At 45.1% G+C, this 27,576-nt stretch overlaps 1 protein-coding gene across 1 annotated transcript; it reads right to left on the bottom strand.

Annotated features, from left to right (window-relative positions):
• Positions 1-2,702: 2,702 nt before the first annotated feature.
• On the bottom strand, positions 2,703-27,186 carry ANKRD54 (ankyrin repeat domain 54). The gene is made up of 8 exons (XM_040407643.1): positions 26,935-27,186; positions 17,464-17,511; positions 15,950-16,048; positions 15,676-15,747; positions 15,546-15,593; positions 15,289-15,413; positions 6,813-6,920; positions 2,703-5,058 (listed from the first exon to the last, which is right to left on the bottom strand). The coding sequence occupies exons 1-8, from the start codon at positions 27,110-27,112 to the stop codon at positions 4,984-4,986; spliced, it is 753 nt and encodes a 250-aa protein (XP_040263577.1). The 5' UTR covers positions 27,113-27,186; the 3' UTR covers positions 2,703-4,983.
• Between the last annotated feature and the right edge of the window lie 390 nt (positions 27,187-27,576).

The following is a 27,576-nucleotide window of genomic DNA, read 5'->3' as shown; positions in this document are numbered from 1 at the left end:
CGAGTTTGGTACCAAGTTGTTGTTTTTTTTTACAGTAATAAATTCCCGAAGTTATTACACAAAGTAATAACTTCATTCTAATATCCAATTGTCGGGATCAGACACCCTGCTGATCAGCTGTTTCAGAGTTTGAATTGAATGAGGGCAGTTCTGTTCACTATACAATGAACAGAGCCTTGTATTCCGGCCGACTCCGCTACTCTGAACCCCAATCATTAGATAACACACATCATCATCAATCCAACGTGCCTCACTTCCGGAACTTGCTATCATAGGTGTATTTCTGCCGCAGATTGCAGCGCAAAGGTCATCGGATTACCCAATGTGATGTATTGGATACCCGATGAACAAGGAGCAGCCAATGGCAGGCGGGGATGGGGATGAGCCTCTCTAGCATCACCCGCGATGCTAGGGAAGCTCGTCCCCGTCTGCCACTGGCTGCCCCCCCCTTCCCCACCGGATATTTAAATCGGCGCACGGGGAGAACCAACAGCGGCCGTTCGGAGACCAGAAGTGTGTGTGTGAATGAGAGGAGTATATGTAGTAGTGCTGTGTGCTACTTTTTACTTCATGGTTTTTTTTTTGCCATTTTTTTTTTTTGTTGGTGAAAACCATTTAGATACCAGACTGGCTTACCGCCTTATGCCTTTAAAGCTTGGCTTCTGATTTGACATGCGGTTTTGTTGATTGGTGCTCAATTCAGGCAAAATAAATCTATGTAAATTGACCCTTCTCAACTGCATTATAAAAATTATAATAGGAAATGAGCAAATCGATTTGTAAGGACTCATTCACCTAACAGTGATCGGTCTGAAAAAAACATGTCAGCTGCTGCTCCCCTAACCCCAACTGATTGTATCAGTCATTTATGATACAGTTAGTCTCTATCTGCTCTCGGGGCTTTTACACTGCAATAGCCACACAATCAGATAGGAGTATGAACTTGAGATCAGTTCCTAAGCTTTGAAGGAGGCGGTCAAGGAGCCGGTCCTATCAGTGACTGACCACCTTCCCTCTAGGACTGTGTATACAGAGATAGCTGTCAATCACTGATAGGACCGCCTGCTTGACTTCAAATCCCAGAATAAGCAGGAATTTAAATGAATAAATTACAAGTTTGGCTGAATCTTTCCCACAAAACTATCAATCAGCTCAGTTCCTTCTGCTCCATTACAAGCAGTTAGCATTTTAAGGATGATAGGTTCCCTTTAAATAACTCATTACAACTAAATTTGCAAAGGAAGTAGCATTCCTGCAGTTAATCAGTGGCAAAACCACCATACATGAGAACTATAAAGAACACAGTCTGGAGTATAGATCCACGGACATTCCACACGCCAGTGTATAAAACTGGAAGCACATGGAAGCTCTGTACTACAGATCCATACTACTCCCAATTTTAGCCATCCTAATGTGACAACCATCATATGCTCATCTCTGCCCAGGAGCGATCTGTGATTGTTTTCTCTGGAACACAAGTCTCCTTTACCAACCTGGGTGTGTAATTATCAATACACACACTGATGATAAACTGTAGGTAAATATATAGTAAGGAACATAAAGCAGCACAGACAGTTTGTTTTTATCTTTTTAATAAAAATTCAAATGACAGAGCATTAAAGGACATTATAGTCAGTGTCATGTTCATAGCACAACAGATGCAGAACGTATTCAGAGACAGAAAATAGAGTAATATGTAAAACATTCATCATGCCCTGCAGCCTACTGCACAGTACAACTTTAAACATTATCAAATTAACTCAACTATTTTTTCCTTCTCATCCATGAAATTAAATACGTGAAAAACAAACAAACACTGGGCAGATTTACTAATCCTGTCTAATATTTGTACAATGTAAACTAAGACCAAGCAGTCTAAAGTTGCGTAAGACTGATCACAGTGGATCACGCTGTATGATATAGACACCATGTATTGGTTTGTCTTTATGCCAAATTTTGGTCCATGTCACATCTTAAAAGGGGTTGTTCACCCCTGGGGGCCTTTTCAGGCAGACAGCGCCGGCATGGCTAGATCTGTGGAGGGAATCATACTTACCTGATCCCAGCCGCTGAGTTCCGGCTCAGCTCCAGCTCTTTCCCTGTCCGGTTTGACATGGGTCACATGGCCGCTGCAGCCAATGACTGGCTGTGGTGGTGACGTGCCCCCCCTCCCACGCATCACATGACCCAGTAAGATAAGGGATACATAACTGCTGCTGCAGCCACGTAACCTACATCAAAATGGGTATTAACAAAGGGAGACCTGAGAGCTGCAGCGAAGCAAAGGAGCCAGAACCCAGCGGCAGGAATCAGGTAAGTATGATTAAAGGGGTTCTACAGTTTTTTTTAAACTGATAATCTATCCTCTGGATAGATCATCAGCATCTGACCGGCGGCGGTACGACACCCGGGACCCCCGCCGATCAGCTGTTTGAGAAGGCAGCGGCGCGGCCTTCTCACCATTTACCGCTGTCCCAGTGACGTCACGACTAGTGTCAACTGGCCTGGGCGGGGCTAAGCTCCATTCAAGTGAATGAAGCTTAGCCCCGCCCAGGCCAGTGATACTAGTCGTGATGTCACTGGGCCAGCGGTAAACAGTGAGAAGGCCGCGGCGCTGCTGGAGCGCCGCTGCCTTCTCAAACAGCTGATTGGCGGGGGTTCCGGGTGTCGGACCCCCGCCGGTCAGATGCTGATGATCTATCCAGAGACTAGATCATCAGTTAAAACAAACTGCAGAACCCCTTTAAGCATGGCTCTGGCCACGCTGGAGGGTGTGCCAAAAAGGCCCTTCTAGGGTAAACAACCTCAGGAGCTGTGCTCCTTTCCTGTTGAGCCACACCACCCTTGTCTAGCGAACAGAAAAAAATGTGGTAATGTGGTGCTCAGCTATTTGGAGTGATCTTAGCTCTGTTTCCAGACATCTCAGTATGAAGTGTAGCAGTCTCATGACACATGAGCCTTAAAGGGAATCTGTCATCAAACTGTTGGCATATACACATAGCTGTGGTTCCCCTGATTAAAACACTGCTTTTCTTTTGTTGATCCAAACCTCTGTTCATGAGTTATGATACTTTTTTATAATGTGCAAATTAGGCCTTTCGTGCAATGAGGGTGTCACCATTGGTCTTGTTGCACCCAAGCTTTGCTCCTTTCTGAGGCCAGTCCCTCCCTCTCTGCTTAACTACTGTCTGGCCCCATCAATCAAAGCAGCCAGAGAGCTTGGGTGCAACAAGAGCAACGGTGGGACCTTCATTGCACCAAAGGCCTCATTTGCATATTTAAAAAAAAAGTATCAAAACTTGGGAAAAGAGCACAAGACACTGCCACCAGCGACCTCCCCATCAAGGCATATTCTCTTCTCAAACATTTAAGGCATAGTCACAGGATATGCTATAATTGTCTGACAGATATGAGTCTAATCTCTGGGTCCCACACCTATCTGGTGGGTCCTGCTGGCCAGGTTTACAAAAACAGCCAAACTCACTGTGCTATGTTGTTTCTGTCTCCAGATCTCACAAAGTCCAGAAGCAGCATAGCACTGTAATCCCGGCAATCTGTCGCAGCCTGGATGCACCAGCCAGTGGGAATGCTGCATAAGGATCCCTGTTCTAGAGATATGTGCATATCCAAAGGTGAGATCGTGAGAGCTGCACACGAGACATTTATAGCATTATCCTGTGGATATACCATAAATGCCTGAGACAAGCAGATCCCTTTAGAAGGTTACTTAATAACAGACTACATATAGAAGAAAATACTAGAAAATAGCATTAAAAAAATCTCCAGTTCCATGAAAAGTACATCTATGCTCTCAGTTCTTTGTCAAGCCAAAATAGAGACGTGTCCTGCAATTGCTCAGAAGGAACAGATTAATACATACTTTACGTTTTTTAGTTCTTTTTTTTTTTGACGGCAAGAATAGACAGTCAATGTGATCCATGAGGATCCTTTTAAAATGGACTGGTTATAGCTGTCACAGCTCTATTATAAATGGAAGCCCTCATGGTAGTGTGAATGGAGCCTGGGAGACAACGCTTACTTTTAATGTCAGTTGCTTAGTTAATGGATCTGTATAAATAATACTGCCTCCACAGGATACTGTAAAATTGCAGCTATAGGGGGTTAGGGATAAATGGACAATGCTGAAATGTGCAGAGATCAAGCATAAGGGACACAGCACATCACACAACACAGTTATACACCAAAAAACATCAAATTTCACAAGAAAGTATGAAAATATATAGCACCACACATCAGAAATGAAAGGCTTCAGAGAAGATTGTCACAATAGCACTTTACTCAATAGCACTTTACTCCTTACTGTTCAATTTCGTCACAAACGTTCCTTAAAGAGGACCCTTTATCACTCCTGACATGTCTGTTTTAATAGCTTCATGCATTCCCCATGTAATAACAATTCTGGAGCATCTATTCTTATGGCTCTATGTTCTGCCATTCCTTTATTATTTCTACTAGAAGTTGTGAATGAATTGCTAGCAGTCTGCAGTAAGGGTACAGAGGGGAGGTAACCAGTTGGGGGTGTGAACCTGCACAGGCTGAAAATGGCAGCGCTGACTGTATAGAGTGAGTCTGTGCAGGTACCCCCCCCCCCAACTGGTTACCACCCCTCTGTACCCTTACTACAGACTGCTAGCAATTCATTCATAACTTCTAGTTGAAATAATAAAGCAATTGGACAACATAGAGACACAAGAATAGATGCTCTGGGATTGTTATTACATGGGGAATGCATGCAGCTATTAAAATAGGCATTAAGCTGGAATTGAATGTTGAGTGTACATTAGGCCAAATAAAGTATGCAGACATCAATTCACCTAGAAGGCAAAACTTCTGAGCTTTCTGCATGGTAGCCATCAAAGTGCAGGATGGCAAGACTCTTACGACAGCCGGCAGGTTTACAACATACCAAGAATGAAAGAATGACACATTCAGCACTCCTGATGATGAAGCCTGCACGTCTGACTACCTGTTCTCCATGTTCTGCATCTGCAGACTGAGTGATGTGAAGCTAGCCAGTAATTCCGTCACCTCATCCACCTGCAAAAGAAAGCAAATCCTGAGAACCGTGGATATAAAAAATAAACCTGAGACTGGCACATATACATGTTTATCAAGGAGTGCAAGTTTAGAGCATTGTTTGGTTTGTTTTGTACCAGAAAAGCAAATCCACGCCTGCCATGAGCAGACATAAATTTATGTCAAAATTTATGACAATTTCTTGAGTAAGTTATAGTGCTAAATCAGTCAGTCCACTAACGCTATATGCACACAGCCATTAAAAACGGACACACTGTCAGTAGAGATAAGTGAATTTCATGTTATGAAATTCGTTCACGCTTTGGTGGTAAAAGCAGAATTGCGTTATGGATTCAGTCACCATGGACCAGAACACAATTCTATGATGGAATGCATAATGGAATGCCTTTAGAGGCATTCCGCTATTCATTCCGTCGTAATAAAAGTCTATGGGCTGCAAAACAGATCCGTCCAGTTTCCGTTATGCATGAGAGGACTCCCCTGCATAACGGAAATAGGACGGATCCGTTTTGCAGCCCATAGACTCCTATTATGACAAAATGAATAACGGAATGCCTCTAAAGGCATTCCGTTATGCATTCTGTCATAGAATTGCGTTATGGTCCGTGGTAACGGAATCCATAAAGCAATTCTGCTTTTACCACCAAACAAAGCATGAACGAATTTCAAAATATGAAATTCACTCATCTCTTTTCAACCATATGTGCCTTCATATTCTGGCTGTTTTTAATCTATTTTTCATGGCTCTTAAAAATGGCCATGAAAAACTGATGAATTTAATTGGGCTTTATTTTTATCTCAACCCCTGAAGTGCCCTCAGTATACATAATGTCCCCCATAGTGGTCCTCAGCAGTAATAATGTCCTCCATAGTGGCGCCATCTGTTATAACATCCCCCATAGTGGCCCCCAATGTCTCCCATAGTGGTCCTCAGCTTTGAGGTTTGTTTTTAGCAACAAAAAAAAAACACTCCCCTCATCCACTTGCAGGCGCAGAGACAGTCACTCCTCTCTTGATTGTGAAGGACATGCACTAAGCCTAATGATGTCATCTCGTGCTCCCATCATGATCGCGCCGTGACATTACACTAAGCGCAGGTCCTTTACAATCAAGAGGAGCAACTGCCTCTGCAAGTGGATGAGAGGTTTATTTATTTTTTTAACCTCTAAAAGGCCATATTGCACTAGTGTACCTGTATTTTAATGGCTGTTGGCGGCTGTTAAAAATGGTCCCATTGATTTCAATGGGGTCCATCTGGCCGTGAAAACAGCCATAAATAGGACATGTACTACTTTTAGATGGCTGCTATTCACGGGCCGTTAAAAAAACAAAACAAAAAAAAAAAAAAAAAACAGTCCTGTGAATAGCCCCCATAGAATGCAATGGTTCTGCAAACAGCCATCACACGTGTGCACGTGACTAAAGGTCATGCTGCTCTAAACTCAACCCTCTTTTCCTCTCTTTTTTGAAAAGGAAGGGGAAGGGGGGGAAGAGGCAAACAGAAAAAGGCACAAATGTTAGCACAAATCTGGCATTTGCCAAAATGTATAACTTATACACCAGAAAATTGACATAAAATCAGTTAGTAAATTCCCCCAGCCTATTATTGAATGCAGACGTTTAATAAAAAAAAAACACCAATCACTTAAACAAGTAATATCATGTAAACTCCGCACAATTCAGAATTGCATATGATACTTTTAGTAAGACTGGAAAGTAATAACGGAGGAGTATACAAGACATGTCTGGTTTACCTGCTCCTTGGTGCTCGTCCTCTGTAGTCTGGAACAGATCTGATCGAGCTGCTCTGTCTGTTCCTGCTGGCCTAGCCTTTCCAGGTATTCCCGTAACATCTGGATAATCTACAGGTGGAAAAAAACAAGTCGGTTTAACCCCTTAAGGACTCGGCCCTATTTCACCTTAAGGACTTGGCCATTTTTTGCAAATCTGACCAGTGTCACTTTAAGTGCTGATAACTTTAAAACGCTTTGACTTATCCAGGCCATTCTGAGATAGTTTTTTCGTCACATATTGTACTTCATGACACTGGTAAAATGAAGTAAAAAAAAAACTTTTTTATTTCTAAAAAAAAAAATACCAAGTTTCAATTTCTCTACTTCCATAATACATAGTAATAACTCCAAAAATAGTTATTACTTTACATTCCCCATATGTCTACTTCATGTTTGGATCATTTTGGGAATGATATTTTATTTTTTGGGGATGTTACAAGCTAAGCTAAGCAAATCTTGAAATATTTCATAAATTTTCAAAAACCAACTTTTTAGGGACCAGTTCAGGTCTGAAGTCACTTTGCAAGGCTTACATAATAGAAACCACCCAAAAATGACCCCATTCTATAAACTACACCCCTCAAGGTATTCAAAACTGATTTTACAAACTTTGTTAACCCTTTAGGTGTTCCACAAGAATTAATGGAAAATAGAGATACAATTTCAAAATGTCATTTTTTTTTGGCAGATTTTCCATTTTAATAATTTTTTTCCAGTTACAAAGCAAGGGTTAACAGCCAAACCAAACTCAATATTTATGGCCCTGATTCTGTAGTTTACAGAAACACCCCATATGTGGTTGTAAACCACTGTACGGGCACACGGCAGGGCACAGAAGGAAAGGAATGCCATACGGTTTTTGGAAGGCAGGTTTTGCTGGACTGTTTTTTTTTACACCATGTCCCATTTGAAGCCCACCTGATGCACCCCTAGAGTAGAAACTCCATAAAAGTGACCCCATCTAAGAAACTACGGGATAGGGTGGCAGTATTGTTGGTACTAGTTTAGGGTACATTTGATTTTTGGTTGCTCTATATTACACTTTTTGTGAGGCAAGATAACAAGAAATAGCTGTTTTGGCACAGTTTTTATTTTTTGTTATTTACAACATTCATCTGACAGGTTAGATCATGTGATATTTTTATAGACCAGGTTGTCACGGATCTCACAGGCTCTTCACCGGAAGGCAGCGCTGATGCCTCAGGAAGGCATTGCGCTGCCTTCCATGCCATCGGGTCCCCCCTACAGCCCCATGGGGACCAGATGGCAACGCCGCCGCACCAGGTAAAATCCGCAAACCGCAGGTCTGAATTGACCTGCGGTTTGCGGCAACCGTCACGGGACAAGAGCGCATTTAGGTACGTCATGGGTCCCTAAAGGGGTTAAGGGGGAAAATAAAAAGTTAAAGGGAATGTGTCACCAGCAAATGACCTTTTGTTTAAATCATGTTTAAAAGTATTAGTAAATAATTCTTGATGTTATTTTAAATTTTCCATGTCAATATCTATATTTAATAAAAAAACTAAATCCTGCAGTATTTGCACTGGCAACTAAGGCTACTTTCACACTCGTGTTTTGGGCAGATCCATCATGGATCTGCAAAAACGGATCAGTTACAATAATACAACCGCATGCATCCGTCATGAACGGATCCGTTTGTATTATCTGTAACATAGCCAAGACGGATCCGTCAAGAACTTCATTGAAAGTCAATAGGATACGGATCCGTTTTCTATTGTGCCAGAGAAAATTTGTCCCCATTGACTTACATGGTGTGCCAGGACGGATCCGTTGACTCAGTTTAGTCAAGCAGGCAGCGTTTTGGTGTCCACCTCCAGAGCGGAATGGAGACGGATCGGAGGCAAACTGATGCATTCTGAGCGGATCCTTTTCCATTCAGAATGCATTAGGGCAAAACTGATCCGTTTTGGACCGCTTGTGAGAGCCCTGAATGGATCTCACAAACGGAAAGCCAAAATGAGAGTGTGAAAGTAGCCTAAGCCTAATAATTGGTTCCGCTTCTTGGCCTGCATAGATCACTTTACTGCAGTTACCTGCTTGCCTATCATTCTAATCTGCCTGGAACGATATGGCCCATGGGGCCGCGGTAGAGCAATTTTCTTAATACTTACTAAATGCTACAAAGAAAAAATGTGGGGGATTCAGTCAGCACAACCCTGTATGCAGGTGCACATCGCTATGGCGAAATACACATACAAACGCAAAAACACAAATGCAATAGCACTCTGCAACCAGCACTCCGCCCTGCCTCTATGCTGGATGTTGAATGAGGCATTGGTGTACATTTTGGCCAAAGCGTAATAAGCCACTCACCACGTCAAGGTCGCCTCTATGAGTGGTCCCTAACACTAGTTCCTACCTGTTTATGGGCCATGACAGCCACACAAAGTCCAGGGAGCGCAGGTACAGCATGCACGCCAGGCAATACTAAATGCTGTTAAGCTCAGGCAATATGGCCATCCCCATAATCATGTTCCGGAGAGAGAATTAAAGGGATTTTCCTCAGGATAGGTCATCAGTATCTGATTGGTGGGAATCTGACACCCGGGACCCCCGCCAATCAGCTGCTTAAGAAGGCAGCAGCACTCCTGAGAGCACCGCGGCCTTCTCCGTGCTCACCAAGCACAGCGCCGTACCTTGTATAGTGGCTGTGCTCGGTATTGTGCTCAGCCCCACTGCAGTTTTTGAAGAAATTTTTTGAGCCAAAGACTGAAGTAGATGCAACAGGAAGTAGAATTTTCCCTGCCCTTTGAATCCGCTTCTGGCTTTGGCACTAAAAAGTGCATGAAACCTGCCACAAAAAAAATGCAGCATTTTTCCAAAAGGTTTAATTTACACTGTCTAAATGTCAGACTAGATTAGTAAATCTGCTTATTTGTATTGTGAAGCATGGATATTAAAATGAGAGTTTTTTTAAAACTTACCAGTAAAATCTCTTTCTCGCTCTTCATTGGGGGACACAGAGACTGTGGGTATAGCTATGTCCTCTAGGAGGCGTTGACACTAGTAAAAGCGGTTAGCTCCTCCCCTGGCAGCTATACCCCCTCCAGCCTGGAGAGAGAGCTTCAGTTTGTGAGAAGCAGTAGGAGAAGCAAGTAAACCAACGAAAAACGTGTAACTGCAACAATGCCAAGAACCGAACCAGGTTCTAACCAGCAACAGCCACCACTGTGGCCGAACAGCAATACTGGGTGGGTGCTGTGTCCCCCAATGAAGAGTGAGAAAGAGATTTTCCTGGTAAGTTTTACAAAAATCTCGTTTTCTCGCCCATATTTATTGGGGGACACAGAGACCGTGGGACGTCCTAGAGCAGTCCACAGGGAGGGAAAACCACAGACCCATGGAGCAAGCGCCCCTGCAGACAACTAAGAACTGCTGCCTGCAAGACCATGTGGCCCAAGGCGGCACCCGCTGATGTATAAGTGTGCACCTGGCAGAATTTAGCGAATGTGCATAAGGAGAAGTAGCCGCCCTGCACAACTGTGCAGCCGAATCTTGAATCCTCCGAGCCCAAGAGCGCCCACCGCTCTGGTGGAGTAAGCCGTGACACCGAAGGGCGGAACCCTGCCTCGGGTGCAGTATGCTTAAGCAAATGCAGACGTGCCATTGCCACCCTGGAGGCCGCCAATGCCTAGCGAGGACCCTCTGGGATGACAAAAAAAAGAGAGTCCATACGCCGGAAGGAACTGGAGGCTGGCAAATAGATCGCCAGAGCCCTGACAACGTCCAAATGACCTAACTCCCTTCTCCTAGGGTGTGAAGGGGAGGGACACAGTGATGGAAGGACAGTTTCTTCATTGAAATGGAAACCAGAGACTACTGTCGGGAGAAAGGAATGAACGGGCCGGGGAACCGCTTATGCCAGTCAGAACCAGAAGGTTCTCTGCAAGAGAGCGCCCCAACCCGGACATCCGTCTGATGGATGTGATAGCCACAAGAAAAAGACCACCTTCCAGGACAGGAGTCGGAGTGACATCTCCCGCAAGGTTCAAGGGAAGAATTCCGAAGTGCTGAAAGGACTAAGGTCAGATCCCAAGGCGGTAAATGAGGACGGTATGGTGGAACCGTATATGCCATTCCCTAAAGGAAGGTATTATGGGCCCCGGGTGAGTCAGAGGACGCTGGAAAAGGATACACAGCACCGAACCTGACACAGCAAGGAAATAATGGCCAAACCAAAAACCCAGGACCGCAGGATCCACCCCTGCTAAAGGGAAGCGCTCCACGGAAATGATAAGTGGTCCACCAATGTCCCCCGAGCCGAAGAGGCTTGTGGGGAGACTGAGAAGCTGGCTGATAAGCTACCGAGAAAAAAAAAAAAAAAAAAACGCCTGAATGAGGCATGTCCAACCACAAGTCAAGGAATCAACACATTGGATAGGTAAAAGTAGAGACGATATGAGAATTACCGGCGGTGGAGTTCCGTGAGCGACCGTGTATTGACGGTGTAGCAACACTGCTCGACGGAAATTTTGACCTGACCAAGATGAGAGAAGAAAACTCCTGCGTCGAGGAGGAATAGAAGGGGTGTTCCGTTCCAGGAACGAAACTCCATCAACAGTCGTGACAGCACCCCCGCTCATCCTGGCGTGGTGAGTCTTGTAGTCTAGCCATGGAATGTGCAGTAAAAAAGTCATGACTACATCGGACTGACATGGCAGTCACTAGTCAAGTAAAGTAATGAGAGAGGTAGTTGTAGATACGGGTAGGATTTGGAAAAACGTCACAGCCCAACAGTCGGGCCGGAACAAGACTTGGAAGAAAAAAAACACAGAACCAATACCCTGCATCAACATAGATGAGGGGAAGTAGTAACGTAGGCGCTACCAAGGTTTGCGGAGTGGCCGTGAACCCTGAGCCTGAGTAAAAAGTGGCAGGGCGAAGCCCATTCCTCATCCGAGACTGGCACTACACAGAAGTAGCCACCGGATGATAGTGGCGGTGCCATACTCCGCCTAAGGAGGAGGCCATACAGCGTACGCCACCGAGTTCAGCGATAGAAGAAGCCGTCACCTGACGAAGGAACCGTGCAGGAGGAGCCAGAGTATGTAAAGGCTACTCCCGGACCCCTGTACCGTAGGAGCCGCAGCGTGCCCCGCCAGCACAAACTGATGGGCAGACTAGAGGAATCCAGTAGAAGCCATGGTATCATACTGCCCCAGGGAAGGAGAGCTAATCTTAAACCCTCCACCTGGGAAGGGCGTTGAACAGGAACGACCACCAAGCCAGCGTCAGGGTAGAACCCCTACCTGATGGAATGCCACACTGCAGCGACTGCGAATGCTAGTACCAGCGAAAACTCCGCACCAGCAGAGGAGAACACGCTGCAAAGCTAAACCAGAGTGCCAGCACAACCACTTCCCACATCAGGAATGGTAGATAGAGAATATAGAGTCAGTGCAATACTCGATATTACGTGCCATGGTGTACGCACTACACATTGTTGAAGACACATATTGGTTCAATGGAGGACCCTGGAGATAGGGGACGCTAGGACACATGACTGGCGCTGGGCAACCCCGTGAGGAGAGAGATTGTCATATTCATGCCCCAAACAGACACCGAAGGAAAAGGACACAACGTGGAAACAGCCACAGTATCCACTGGTGGAATACCATTAGAATAAGAGTACAGGGCACCAGCGTGTATTGATACTCGCTACGCTCCACTTGTAGAAGAAGCTAATGCCTCTATAGCCCAGGCGTAGTTGAAGTGCAACATCCAAGATGTGTACTCATTCCCCGCAGTAGTGGAGCACAGTGGAAAGGGCAATGTTGCTATTATCCCACCAATGAAAGGGGGTAATGCTTAAGGCAAGCACTGCACTCAGTGGTAGTGCAAGTACCCCACCATGAAGGGTGGCAATGCAGTAATGCATCTAGCAGGAACTGAATCCAAGTAGAGAGAATACGCTTCTTACGGAAAGGGCAAGCATATGGAAAGTCCTGTATCAATACCCCACCTACTTAAGGGGGTAAGATATACAGTAAACACTGAAGCAGGGATAATGCCATAGCACCACCTATTGAAGAGACTAATGCATACAGTCAGTACTGCCCCCCAGTGGGAATGCAGTTCCGCCACATACTAAGAGGGGGAACGCCGACTGCCGGCACCGAAACAGCTCTAGTGCGGTTAGACCCCATGGAGGGAGGTAATATCCAAGGGAGTACTGTATCCAGTAGTAGTGCAAATACTCCGCCTAAGGAAGGGGGTAATGCATACGACAAGTACTGCTGTCTGGGAAGGTCGAGAGGTCCCCCAGTGGAGTGCGCAGGTAGTGCTCATCAACCAAACGACCCCGGAGGGTGATTGGGAAGGTCCAGAGGTCCACAGTGGATTGTGCAGGTAGTGCTTTAACACCAACGACCCCAGAGGGTGATTGGAATGGTCTGGAGGATCACCATTGGATTGCGCAGGTGGTGCCTATCAACCAAACGGCCCGGAGGGTGGAATGAGAACTGAGAGGTCCTCCTCTGTCCGTGTTAGGACACTGGCCCAGTCTGATATAGACAGGGCGGTCCTGCGGTGATAAGGTCTGAGGGGGCAGGACCCAAAATGGACTTTCTTTATTAGTAGGCCGCAAAAGTTATGGACACGGCCGACCGGAATGCACCCCGCTCTACTGACAGGCCGGCCGGGGCACAGAGGGGGAAGTGCGCCGCCCCGGGATGTAGTGAGATTAGAGGAAGAAGGAAGGGGTAGGCCCAAAGTGAAACCGGGGCCTAAATTTAACGGCGCCCGGACACAGTGCTGGAACCAAACGATCCCACGGTTCCCTTCTGGAGCAGCGCGCTTAACACCCGCTCCCTGGAAGGGCGGATTATGGCGCTGGGGAGCGGGAACCTCCTCCGCTCCCCTCCTGTAGCGAGGTAAAAAGAAAAAATTCAGAGCATAGCGGTGCGCTCGGCCGCCCGCTGTGCCTAACAGTGCCTGCAGGAGATAGTGGCTGTTAACCCCCTATGTGCCCGTGCAGTGTCGGCACAGAGGGAGGGGGGAGGAAATCCACCGGAGGTCCAGGGCTAGGATAAATGAAGCCCGGTGTCTGGCCCAGAGGGAGGGGGAAGGAGGGAGCCAAGTGAAAGGGGTTTTGAACACAGAACACTGGGTATGAAGCAATTGCTTTTACCACTGAGCTATCAGCTATGCGCTCCTTTGCCAAATAGGGAGGGAGAGCGTTAACATACTCACCTAGTCCTGTGTACTCACCTTATCTTCCTCTTCTCTTCACCCTCCCTAAGTGGGCCCATAATGGTACGTTCTCCAGCAGGGTCACCTCCTCAGCAGCTGGCACAGGAGTGGCAGGAGTCTGGTATGGCGGGAGGGTCTTCTCTTTGGCGGACCTAGGTGACCCTTTGGCTGGCGGGAGCAGGGAAGCGAGGCTGCCCTGGTCCACCTTGTCTTCTGTGGGGGAGGCAGCAGTGCGGATGACCGGCACTGGCGCAACTCGACCCCGGGAGAACAGGGAGGCGAGGCGACCACTGTTGTCCCATCTGAAAAAGAAGGAAAAAAAATAAACTAAAATAAAAAAATCTTCAGGAGATCCCTGCAGAGCAGGGAGGTCTTGCCTCCTATTGACACTAGAAAAATCAAGCTCTCTCTCCAGGCTGGAGGGGGTATAGTGTCAACGCCTCCTAGAGGACATAGCTATACCCATGGTCTCTGTGTCCCACAATGAATATGGGCAAGAAAATAAAATGGCCAATGTTTTAATATGGCGCGGTTTATACCACTGATAACTGACATGACTATGCCTACGTTCACACTGACAGTAAATCTAGCATAATCAACATTTGCACGCTGCCCTCGCCACTTTCTAAAAAAGGGTGTGTGTGGCAGGGGTGGAATATGGGCATTAATCAGCCCCAGCACTTTTATCATCATTTACACCTGTTTTCTGACATAAATGACTAAAATCTACTCCGGTGCATGAATTGTCAGAGGATATGGCAATTTATGACTAGGAATCCCAGATCAAGTGCAGGGGATACCAAAGGCCGGCCTAAAATACTGGTCTTCCTTATGTCTGTACTCTGAGGGGGTCATTTATTATACCAAATTAGCCATATTTCAGGTGTTGCGCCGCTATCTGCAAATTCACCCGCTCACGCCAGGTCTAAAATTGTGGGCATGGCGCGGGTGGAGAAGGAGCGGTAGGCCCGTCTCATTTACAAATTTTCTATTCCTGTTTTAGGTGTAGAAAAAGGTCTAAATATAAGGCAGCTCGGAAGCTGTATCACATTTAGAACTGGCGAAGGATGCACCGAAGTTATGGAGAGGCCTGCATTTCTTCATAACTTCGGAGGATCCTCCGTCAGCTATGGGGCTTTATTAATAAATGTGCCCCTAGGTCTTAAATCATAAATGACAGATGGCACAGGACTACAAATGCAAATTATAGTCCGCAAGCTCTCACCTGTTTCACCTCTAGTCGCAGGGATTCCAGAGTCTGTGATTTTCCATCTTGTAATATGTTCAACTTTGATTTAGCTAGATGAAGAGGGGTACGGCCTGCACGGTCTAAAGCATCCACTCTGGCACCTTTCAATAAAATGTAAGAAAAAAATAAAAATAAAATACTAGTAAGTGAAAACTAAAGCTACTTTAGTAAAAAGATTATTACTTTACAAGAATATAATTTTCTTTCTACTGAAACATGGATCGGTTTCTTACCTCCCCGTAAAAGGGTTGTAATTACAGGAACATGGCTGGTGCAAGCAGCTAGAAAGGAAAAAAAAACATACAATGAAATAACGCTCCTCAATGCAGGGAAGATGGTAGCAGATTCTCATAGAACACCTACCCAAGTGCAATGGGGTGTTCCCTAGCCCATCTCTCTGATTTGGATCAGCACCATGGTCCAAGAGTAAGTGCACTAAAAGAATTTAAGAAGAGATCTTTTGACAAATGCTGAATATGATGATTTACCTACAGCATATTCTGCCTTCCTGGAGGCTGCACTAATACTGCGCCACCAAGTTACAGAAGAATAATCTACAAAACCATCGCTTGCAAATAAACTGCCACTGAGATAAATCTAAGGATTTCTGTAAAATACATTCTGTCGAATTCTGTACCAATTTTGTCGTTTCCATTGCAGGATGCGAAGTGCAGAGCTGTACGGCCCTTGTCATCAGCGGCACAGGGATCCGCTCCTTCATCTAGCAGGTGCTGAACTGGAGAAAGAAGAAAAAAAGCTTAATCCATTTTATATACACGTTTTGCCAACTTGATTCATGGGAAAACCAAAAAATGTGTCAACTATTTTTTTTCGGACAGTTTAAACCAGATGACAACGCATCCTTTTTTTCTAATTTTTTTTTTTCCTGATTGTAGATTTTTTTGAAATTCTATTTCCTGAACATAATTCTGGTGCGGCCATCTTGCCTGAGCTGCTCTTAACAGCATTTAGAAAGCATTAGGAAAATTGCTTCACGGCAGCCACATGGGCCATAGACACAATGGTCAGGAGGGGACCTCATTGACTTGTATGGGAGCATCTTCTAGGCATGATCTGTGCAGGAGAGAATAGATACGCTCTGACAATTACTTATTGTGAATGGTGGATCCTGTCTTATCTGTCATTCTAATCCTGCCTGTAATGATATTACCTCGGTGTATAGATAAGCAGATAACTAAAGTAAAGTGAAGTGATCTGTACAGACCAAGAAGAGGCGCCTTTTAGGCTTAGTGGCCTGTAGGATTTTATGGTTTTTGTTTAAATATAGATATTGACATGGAAAGTTAAAAATAACATCACCAAAAATTCCTTAAAAATATGTTAAACATAAAAACGTGATTTGAACAATAGGTCATTTTTTAAGGACAAATTTCCTTTAACCACTTTCCGACCTCCCACTGTCTATGCAGGTGTGGGACGTTGGTACACCTCTGCATGGAAGTTTCCAAACCTCCTTTCAGATATCATGCAGCTGTGGAAGTGGAGAGCCCACTGTCAGTGACAGCTAGTTTCCCCACAGAGAGGGCAGGATTGTTTTTTTTCTCCATCCCTGCTTTCCTCATCGCACTATACACAGCGCTCAATGAGCACAGTGTACAGAGTTCATCTGCTCCGGACCCAGCAGTCATGTGATCAATTGGGCAGGCATCTACCTGAGCTGCTGTGACTTAGCAGACCCCGATCAGCCCTTTACAACCTCTCTGGGGGCCGTATTCCCACTGTAACTGGGGCTACTATATCATTATGACCGGCTCACTGGTTAAGGTCTTTCCATAATGAGTCTGCAGTGTATACTTACTGTAAGCTCCCAGCGCATATGTCAATCAGAGCCAAAGGCCCCATTTTAACAGACATAGGGAAAGGGTTATTTTGGCCTCCGTCAGGCTGTTTGTAACCAGTAAGCCGGTCTTCCTCCTGGAGAGATCACACAGAGCTGGGCACTGTTGCAGGTAAACATGGATGCGTCCCCCATACATTGCACAAAAAGCAACTCCCCTATGCAGCTGTTACCCTATGGTGACTGTCAGTATGTGCAACACTTTCTGTGATACATACAGAGGAAAATCGAGAGAAGGCTGGAGATCCGCTTTAATGATACAGTATATGTATATAGTATATGTGAACAAGTACCTGTGTCTAGATCATTTCCATTTGCTGCTTCTCGTAACTTCCGAAGAGCTGTTAGGAGATAAGAAGTTACATTGGCTTTTACCCAAGTATAACCTGAAACAGCTAACTGGAAAGAAATTATGGATTGAATATCAGTTCCAGACATCTGAACGAGATGGTTTCTGCACCATGTGGATAGATTTCTACAAGCCCCATTCAGACACAGAAATTTCCAGAACAAATCTGCCAAGTGTGAATACACAGCAGTATTTCATAAAAAAACCTGCTTCCCTAGCCTGTGGCAATCATACATGGGCTTAAAAAGGCATCAGATGGGTTGTACCATGTAACTTATCCACCATCCAGGAGGATAGGGGATAAGTGTCTGATCGGCGGGGATCCGACCGCTGGGGCCTCTGCTAAACACGAAAACTAGGATCTGTAAATGAGACCTGTCCTGTTTGAATGGAGCAGCAGATGTGCATGTGTGTCCGCCTCTCAGTTCAACTCTATGGGACTGCCTGAGACAACCAAGTACAAGCGCTCGCCTATCTCCAGCAGCCGCTTAGAGTTGAATGGAGCTGAAGCGTACACTCATGACTGTAGCCCCACTCACATTGAGGAGCAGGGCCGAAACGCTCATGATTAGCAGGAGCCCCAGTGGACAGACCCCTGCTCATCAGACAATTATCCACTATCCTGTGGACCTATCCATAAGTTGTCTTAAAGGGGTTTTCTAGTTATACAAAAAAATAAATGACACCAGCATTCAACCTTACTGCATTATATACATTGAACAAAAAACATAAATGCAACACTTTCGGTTTTGCTCCCATTTTGCATGAGCTGAACTCAAAGATCTGAAACATTTTCTACATACACAAAAGACCCATTACTCTCAAATATTGTTCACAAATCTGTCTAAATCTGTGTTAGTGATCACTTCTCCTTTGTCAAGATAATCCATTCCACCTCACAGGTGTGGCATATCAAGGTGCTGATTAGACAGCATGAATATTGCACAGATGTGCCTTAGACTGCCCACAATAAAAGACCACTCTGAAATGTGCACAGTTTTGCCTTACTGGCAGAATATTGGCAGGAACTGGAACACGCTGTCGTATACGCCAATCCAGAGCATCCCAAACATGCTCAATGGGTGACATGTCCGGTGAGTATGCTGGCCATGCAACAACTGGGATGTTTTCAGCTTCCAGGAATTGTGTACAGATCCTTGCAATATGGGACCGTGCATTATCATGCTGCAACATTAGGTGATGGTCGTGGATGAATGGTACAACAGTGGGCTTCAGGATCTCATCACGGTATCTCTGTGCATTCAAACTGCCATCAATAAAATGCACCCGTGTTCGCTGTCCATAACATATGCCTGCCCAAACCATAACCCCACCGCCACCATGGGCCCCTCGATTCACAACGTTGACACCAGCAAACCGTTCACCCACACGACGCCACACACACTGCCTGCCATCTGCCCTGAACAGTGAAAACCATGAACAAAACTCCTCTCCAACGTGCCAGACTCCATTGAATGTGAGCGTTTGCCCACTCAAGTCGGTTATGACGACAAACTGCATTCAGGTCCAGACCCCGATGAGGATGACGAGCATGCAGATGAGCTTCCCTGAGATGGTTTCTGACAGTTTGTGCAGAAATTCTTTGGTTATGCAAACCGATTGCTGCTGCAGCTGTCTGGGTGGCTGGTCTCAGACGATCATGGAGGTGAACATGCTGCATGTGGAGGTCCTGGGCTGGTGTGGTTACACGTGGTCTGCGGTTGTGAGGTCTGTTGGATGTGCTGCCAAATTCTCTGAAACGCCTTTGGAGACAGCTCATGGTAGAGAAATTTAACATTCATTGCACGGGCAACAGCTCTGATAGACATTCCTGCAGTCAGCGTGCCAATTGCACGCTCCCTCAAACGTTGTGACATTTGTGGCATTGTGCTGGGTGATCAAACTGCACATTTCAGAGTGAGCTACCACTGAGGAAGGGGCAATAACTTGGAACCCGAAACGCGTCTGTGCTACACCCCCCATCTGTACATTGAAGGAACAAAGTACACCAAACCGACCGACTTAGACTACACTTGGAAGCCTTCTTTGACGGAATATCTCTGCTACAAACATCACTGCAGTTTTTCCACCAACAGATTGAGATCTGGTGGACTTGGCAGTTAAATTCAACAGAAACACAGCGTCGTCTAGGTAAACCTCTTGATACATTGTGTCACAGACACTTCTGAGGAGAGGAGAGGACCCAAAGTTTAAAGTCTGGAGAACCTTCGGTTGATATAAGGTAAATCTTACTTGCAAGTAATTTTATAGCGGGACGCCGCTATCTACTTCATGTTCAGCGGGACGCTGCTGTAATGAGAAGTGGGACATAACAATATTCGATTGGACTGCACCAATACCCAGATGTTTATACCAAATTTGGACTGAACAATTGAATTTGAGATTTTATTTTATGATTGTCGATATTTGCACTATATTGTTCTGAGCCCTTGTGTAAATAGATTATTTTTATTCAATATTATCAAATATTTTATTCAATGATATCAAATATTTTATTGATTCATCCATTGATTATTACAATTGACTGGTTTAAGCAACATTATTCACAATAGTAATAAAGATATTAAATTGTACCACATGGTCAGGATTTCTTGAGTGCCCTGTTACACTGTTTAATATTTACCTATTGCATTGAGTGAGTGGTCTCAATAAACAGGTGCACCGATTTGGGGTCCATTTATTCGAGTGCGACATCTTATTTAATTTTTAAATTCTCTGAAACGCCTTTGGAGACAGCTCATGGTAGAGAAATTTAACATTCATTGCACGGGCAACAGCTCTGGTAGACATTCCTGCAGTCAGCATGCCAATTGCACGCTCCCTCAAACGTTGTGACATCTGTGGCATTGTGCTGGGTGATCAAACTGCATATTTCAGAGTGACCTTTTATTGTGGGCAGTCTAAGGCACACCTGTGCAATATTCATTCTGTCTAATCAGCACCTTGATATGCCACACCTGTGAGGTGGGATAAATTATCTTGGCAAATGAGAAGTGCTCACTAACACAGATTTAGACAGATTTGTGAACAATATTTGAGAGTAAAGGGTCTTTTGTGTATGTAGAAACATTTTCAGATCTTTGAGTTGACCTCATGCAAAATGGGAGCAAAACCGAAAGTGTTGCGTTTATATTATTTTTCAGTATAAGTCAGATGATGTTCTGAGTGAATTATGACTTCTCTAGCATAATTTGGATCTGTGACCCGCACCCTACGTTTACTTCCCCGAGCAGGATTTATAGGGAGTGCCTGTAGCATCAGGTCCCTACCTCTCCTTCCCCTCCCATTTGGAACATCACAGATCCAAGCAGTCGGCTGCCTCATTAGTAGTATTCACTTCAATGCAGTGAATACTAATGAAGCTGTGTTGGATATGTGTTAGGGGAGGGGACCTCTCCCAGCACAAAGACTTTTACTAAATAAATTATTATTATTATCCTTCATCAGGATTTTAACTCCAGACCTGTATGTCACGCAGAAGAGTTACCATTAGATGCTGCCCTATTAACTTCCATGGGGCCCTTTTCTTCCATTCCAAGACTCAGCAAAACAAATGAAACATGTCCTATACTTGTCAGTGAAAATCAGGACATGGACAAGTCTATGGGACAGCGAAAAACAGAATACAATGAGTTTTTTTGTGGACATGCTGAACTGTCCGCAAAAAAACGGAACCACATTTTTGCGGACAGCATATGGCCGTCTGAATGAGCCCTTAGGGCTCATGCACACGACCACATGTATTTTGCAGTTACCAAAAAATGGATCCGCAAAAAATACGGATTACGTCCATGTGCATTCCGTATTTTGCGGAATGGAACAGGTGGCCTCTAATAGAAAAGTACTACCCTTGTCCGTAATGTGGACAATAATAGGACGGAAACAGAATGCACACGGAGAACTTTTTGTTTTTTTTTGCGGCCCCATTGAAATTAATGGATCCGCATACGGTGCACAAAAAAAACGGAATGGACACAGACAGAAAATACATTTGTGTGCATGAGCCCTTACTCTACTTACCTGCTCTGCAGGAGGGGTTGAATTTTCTGTGCTCAAAAAGCTATTTTCTTCACAGGCATAAACACTAAATAAATGGTATATTACTGAAAAAATTGTGCCCTTTACCAATCACCATAAATAGTATGCTCACTATACTGTATTGGTTATTAGGATTACAACTAGGGTTGTTTCGATACCAAAATTTAGATTCTGTTTCGACACCATAAAAAAGTATTGCGAAACTCTATTCCATTCAATACCACGCGAAAAAAATAAAACACCAAAAAAAAAGCTGTTTTTTTTTATATTTGGGATCTCACACAGCCTCCCGGGCTCCGCCTTGGTTTCTCGGGCTCTTCCCATAAAGCTCTCAGTAGCTCGGGCACCCGGACCCCAGCTCCCCAGGAAGAGACGACTTCCCCTGCTTTTTTAAAATATTTTAATAGTTTGGACTTTTCGGACGTGGATATATGTGATATGTTTATTTATTGTTTATATATTTTATATGTAAAATTGGGAAAGGGGGTGATTTATACTTTTTATCCCTTGTCCTATTCACCCTAATAGATCTCTATTAGAGTGAATAGGACTTCACACTCTCCCTGCTGTCCTGTGCTTACCATGGACAGCTTCAGTAGCGTCCTGGCTGCCATGGTAACCGATCGGAGCCCCAGGATTACACTGCTGGGGCTCTGATCACAAGCTGCCACTGCACCACCAATGAAGAGGGGACCCTGTGGCCATTGCCACCAATGATTTTAATACTGAGGGGTGGGGGGGGGGGGGCACACTGCGCCACCAAATGTTTTTAATACTGGGTTGACAGTAGCTCCATTCCCCTGAAGACGCCGCGTAGAGGTGAAATATGTTGGGGGAGCTGTGTTTCTAACGTTTTAAAAATTATGGCAGGGCTGCAAAAGGTCCAGGGATAGGCGACCTGCAGGTGTCAGTTCGGATTGGCAAGTACAAGTAGTACAAAGACTGAGAGATCATCATTTAGGGATACATGTATACAATTTAGGGAAGTCCTTTAGGAGAATGTTTAGCCAACAAAGGTGCGGCTTAGATGAATAATGCCTAGTGTCGGCTGACACTAAGGATATTAAAAGTGTATAACACAGGGTAGATACAAGTGTATCAATATAGATAGATACAAATAGCCTGCACTTGGCTTTTAGTGATACATGGTTCCCTCTATCCAAAAATCAGAGGAACTGCCTCTAAAAGTCCAGCCCTCCATATGTATTTTTAATAAAACACTTTATGTTTTTGTGGTATATTGTTTATTAAAAATAGAAATAAAGGTTATATTTTAATCACAATACCAGAAACAGGAATTATAGTCAGTTGACTATTGAAATATTCTAATACTGGGGAGGGCGCTCTGCGCCACCAATGATAATTAAAGTTTAATACAGGAGGCTGGTGTGTCAGCGGCAGAATCACACAGCCGGCACACTGCCTCCGACAGGGAGCTGCGATCAGCGGCAGCAGTTAACCCCTCAGGTGCAGCACCTGAGGGGTTAACTGCCGCTGATTGCAGCTTCCTGTCATATAGGCTGGGCACCGACTCCTGTATTTGTATTAGACGTTAACTTTCATTGGTGGCGCAGTGCGCCCGCCCCTCTCTCTCCTCATTGGCAGCGCGGCACAGGGGGAGGGAGAGAGTGACTCCTTCTCCCCTGTGCTACCGAGGGAACATGAGCGCGCTGACAGCAGCTCACTCGTGTTCTGTGATACTAGACTGCGCAGCCCAGTATCGAAAAAATGGAAATCCCGGTACCAAACCGATACTGGTATAAAAGTATCGATTGGGTATCGGAATTTCAATACCCGAGACAACCCTAATTACAACTGTACCAGATACTGTTCTGAGATATTTCATATTAAGGATGTTACAAAAACATTAATGGTTTTTGCTTTATTTCTTTTAATAACAACTTTCCAGAAAATAAGTAAACAATCTATTTTTCTGTCATAACTTTTACTATAAAGATGATTTTACTGGTTTCAGTCAGATTTGAGCCCCGAGCAGCAAACAGCTGCCGTACCGACTCCTCTATAGAAAAGCTCTGCTGTAAAGATGGGATTTTTTATGCCTTATAGTTTTAATTAAATATCACAAAACAGTATTGCTGTCCCTGTAATCACAATAACCCATAAAATATAGTGAGCACATCATTTATGGTAATTGCTAAACAGCGTGAATAAAAATGGGGCCTGTGTGGAGCCCTGAAATTTCTGAGGGCTTTCCTGGATCCAGCCTGCTTGAAGTCCTGCTGGAAAACCCCCACCCTAAGGGCTCATGCACATGTTTGTTTTGTGGTGGGCAAATTGCGGATCCCCAAAACACTGATAAAGGCCGTGTGCGTTCCGCATTTTGCAGAATGGAACGGCCATCCCACATTAGAACAGTCCTTGTCTGTAAAGAGGACAGTAACAGGACATGTTCTATTTTTTTGCAGAACGGACATGGAACACGGAGTCATTTCCGTTTTTTGCTTACCCATGGAAGTTAATGGTTACGCATACGGGCGGCAAAAAAATGGAATGGACAAAAAATAAGTTTGTGTGCATGAGGCCTAAGACACAGCAGGATTCCTGACATCAACTCTACAGGGCAGGGTCAAGGAGAATGAGAGGCAAGGTCACGGACGATGTTGTGTCTACCTGGCAGGGTCCAGGCACGTGATGTCATCGGGACAGAAACGCAACACAGTGGAAAATGTGACCACGACGGAGTGCAGGAAAATGGGGCATTACAGATGAACAATCACTATTAGGCCTCATGCACACGATCGTTGTGCGTTTTGTGATCCGCACATCACGGATCCGCAAAACACTGATGGCGTCCGTGTGCGTTCAGCAATTTGCAGAACGGCACGGACAGCCTTTAATATAACTGGATATTCTTGTACGCAAAGTGCGGACAAGAATAGGACAGCTTATATTTTTTATGCGGACCACGGAACAGAGTATCTTTTGTGGCCCCATTGAAGTGAATGGGTCCGCATCTGAGCCACCAAAACTGCGGCTAGGCTGCGGACAAAAACCAACGGCCGTGTGCATGAGGCCTTAGTAAGTGATAGTATGTGCTGTTTTCTGTCAATTGAAGGGGAACTATCCTATAGGACATAATAGGGATACCTCCCTATCCTAGGGTAAGGTATCCGGACAGGGCCGCCCCTTGCGGGTAGGAACTCTGTATAGACAGGCAGGTGCACAACAGCAATGCCCCCATCCCCAATTAGGGATCACTAGGGACATTGGTCCCCTGCACTGTCTACATCTACAAACAACCAACGACCACATCCAACAACCGGCCCGGACGTGGTGTATTTCTTCCACCGCGCTCGGTTGAGCCCATCAGGGTTGCGTCGGAATGGTAAGATTGTTCCATACTTTTTAAGCCATATCCTAATTATCTGTACATGGCGCTTTTTCTCTTAAAAAGGTATATTAGTAAAAGTTATATTTTAAGCTCCCTCATATCCATTATTGCTTTCCAAATTGCTAGTGGGAGCGCCCCTATCCAACTACTACTATCCTACACATGTTTTTTTCTGTCAATTGATGCTGAAAACGGCAAAACCAAAATACCCCTTTAATGGGACAACCCCTTTAAGGCCTCATGCACACGACTTTCGATGGGTCCATTGAAAACTCGGCTAATGCTCCGTTTGCCATCCGCGTCCGTGATCCCTGGTTCCAGTCCGTCAAAAAAATATAACCTGTCCTATTATTTTCACGGAAAACGGTTCGCGGACCCATTCAAGTCAATCGGACCGCTAAAAAACGCAGAGGCACACAAGATTGTCATCCGCGCCCGTTTTTTTTCCTATCATTTGCATGGCAAACCTGTCTTAGACTTTTTTTTTACTTTCCTTCATATCTGGTGATCCTCCAAAAATAAAGGAAGACACACGGAAGCAAAAACGGAAATGGATCACGGAACAACGTAACACTATTTTGCGGAACGGAACACAACGGTCGTGTGCATGAGGCCTAAGGCTTGTTCGCACTTTCCAATGGTGGTATGTCCTTTGATGGGATAGTCAAAATAAAATAAGTATACAAACACACTGCTTGCTTCACCTCAGGAAAAAAATTATTGAATAAAAAGTGAAAAAAAAATACACATATGGAATATAAAAACGTTATGTGTCAGTATATGGTGAGGAAAGTAGCTTTTTTTCCAAAGCTTTTTTATTGTTTAAAACTATTAAAGACGATACATACATTTGGCATGGTTGTGATCGCACTGATCGGCAGTGTAATGACAAGGCTCCGGCAGGGGATCAGCAAAAACGCATCCGGTCAATAATACAACCGTCTGCATCTGTTCAGAATGGATCTCTAAAATGAACAAGACGGATACGGTACTAAAACCATTGGAAGTCAATGGCGCCGGATCCGGTCTTGATCAGTATCCCATGACGCACACAAAACTGCTGCTTGGAACGCAACAAAATGGAAGGCATTCTGGAGCGCTCCGTTCTGGTTTATCCCCATTGACAATGAATGGGGACAAAACTGAAGCGTTTTCCTGCGGTTTTCAGATCCTCTGAATGATGTCAAAACCGGAGAGGTAAACACAGATGTGAAAGTAGTCACCTGTCCATTTTACCGCATTGGGAAACCCATAAAACAATGGCACAGTTGGGTTTTTCCAGTTCCACACAATTTTCCAGATTCCCAAAACACTGAATAGTGCCATTAGGCCCCCTGCACACGAACGTGTGCTTTCCGTTGCAGTATTGTGGACCGCATTTGCGGATCCGCAATACACGGGCGCCGTTCTCTGGCCATTCAGCACCACGGATGCGGACACATTCACTTCAAAGGGTCCGCAAATCCGGAGATGCGGAACGGAACCCTACGGGAGCACTACGGAGTGCTTCCGTGGGGTTTCGTCCCGTACTTCCGTTCCGCAAAAAGATAGGACATGTCCTATCTTTTTGCGGAAAGGCTGGATTGCGGACCCATTAAAGTGAATGGGTCCGCGATCCGCTGCCCACACGTTCATGTGCAGGAGGCCTTAGAAAGAGCAACTTGTCCTGAAAACATCCATGCCTTCATATGGATACGTTAATAGAAGAAAAAATTTTTTTTTTTTTTAAAAGTGTGGCTTTAGGAAGGTAAAAAATGAAAAATGAATTACAATGGAAAAGGGGTAATAAAGGAAGCAATGTCTGTAATGTGGACAGTGCTGTACTTTCGTGGTATGTGCCTTCAGTGCCTCAGGATCCAGCTGTGCAGCCATTAGACCTACCAGCAGTGTGTATCCTGACTTCTAGAACATCAGACTCATTTACTGGACGGCAGTCAGTTACCGCACGTACAACGTGCACACACAGGTCACAGGCGGCATTTTGTAGCGCCTTCCCCTTCTTACCATAGCTCTCCCTGGCCAGTGGGCACAGCCTGTAGCGGTGCTGCCGGTGGGATCTCACACAGCCTCCCGGGCTCCGCCTTGGTTTCTCGGGATCTTCCCATAAAGCTTTCAGTAGCTCGGGCACCCCGGACCCCAGCTCCCCGGGAAGAGACGACTTCCCCTGCTCTTCTAGCTCCATTCGCTCCCCAGGCTCCAGACAGTCCACCAGGCCGAAGTCACCATGACGACCACCTACCCCAACCAATCAGCCCCGAGGACGCCTGGAAATCCCGTAGTAGAAACTACCAATGGGAAGGCGTGACGTCAGGCACATTTGCATATGGGTTGACAGCTTGCGTGGGCAATACAATCGGTAGTGACTAGAATGGGGTTGCTACTGACAGGTGTGATGTCATAGGAAGAGGCGGAGTCTCGTTATCCAGGGGGCGGGGCCTCTGGATTTGTTGGAAATGCTACAGAGTACAGAGCACGTTGTTGGAGAGAGGAGCAGAGGCTGCAGGTCGCTGTGTGGAGGAGAAGACTGACTGTATGTTAGGTTATTATGATGCCAAGGTGCCCTTCCTGACAACGTGCACCTATGATGGGCACACTCTGAACAACCCACTTATCAGGGTTTTCCACTAGGATGTCCCATTTTCTGAT

The sequence above is a fragment of the Bufo bufo genome, chromosome 9 (assembly GCF_905171765.1).
Source record: "Bufo bufo chromosome 9, aBufBuf1.1, whole genome shotgun sequence".
In the NCBI taxonomy this organism is placed as follows: Eukaryota; Metazoa; Chordata; class Amphibia; order Anura; family Bufonidae; genus Bufo; species Bufo bufo.
Note: the sequence above shows the minus strand (reverse complement) of the source record. Positions and strands in the feature narration are given on the sequence as shown.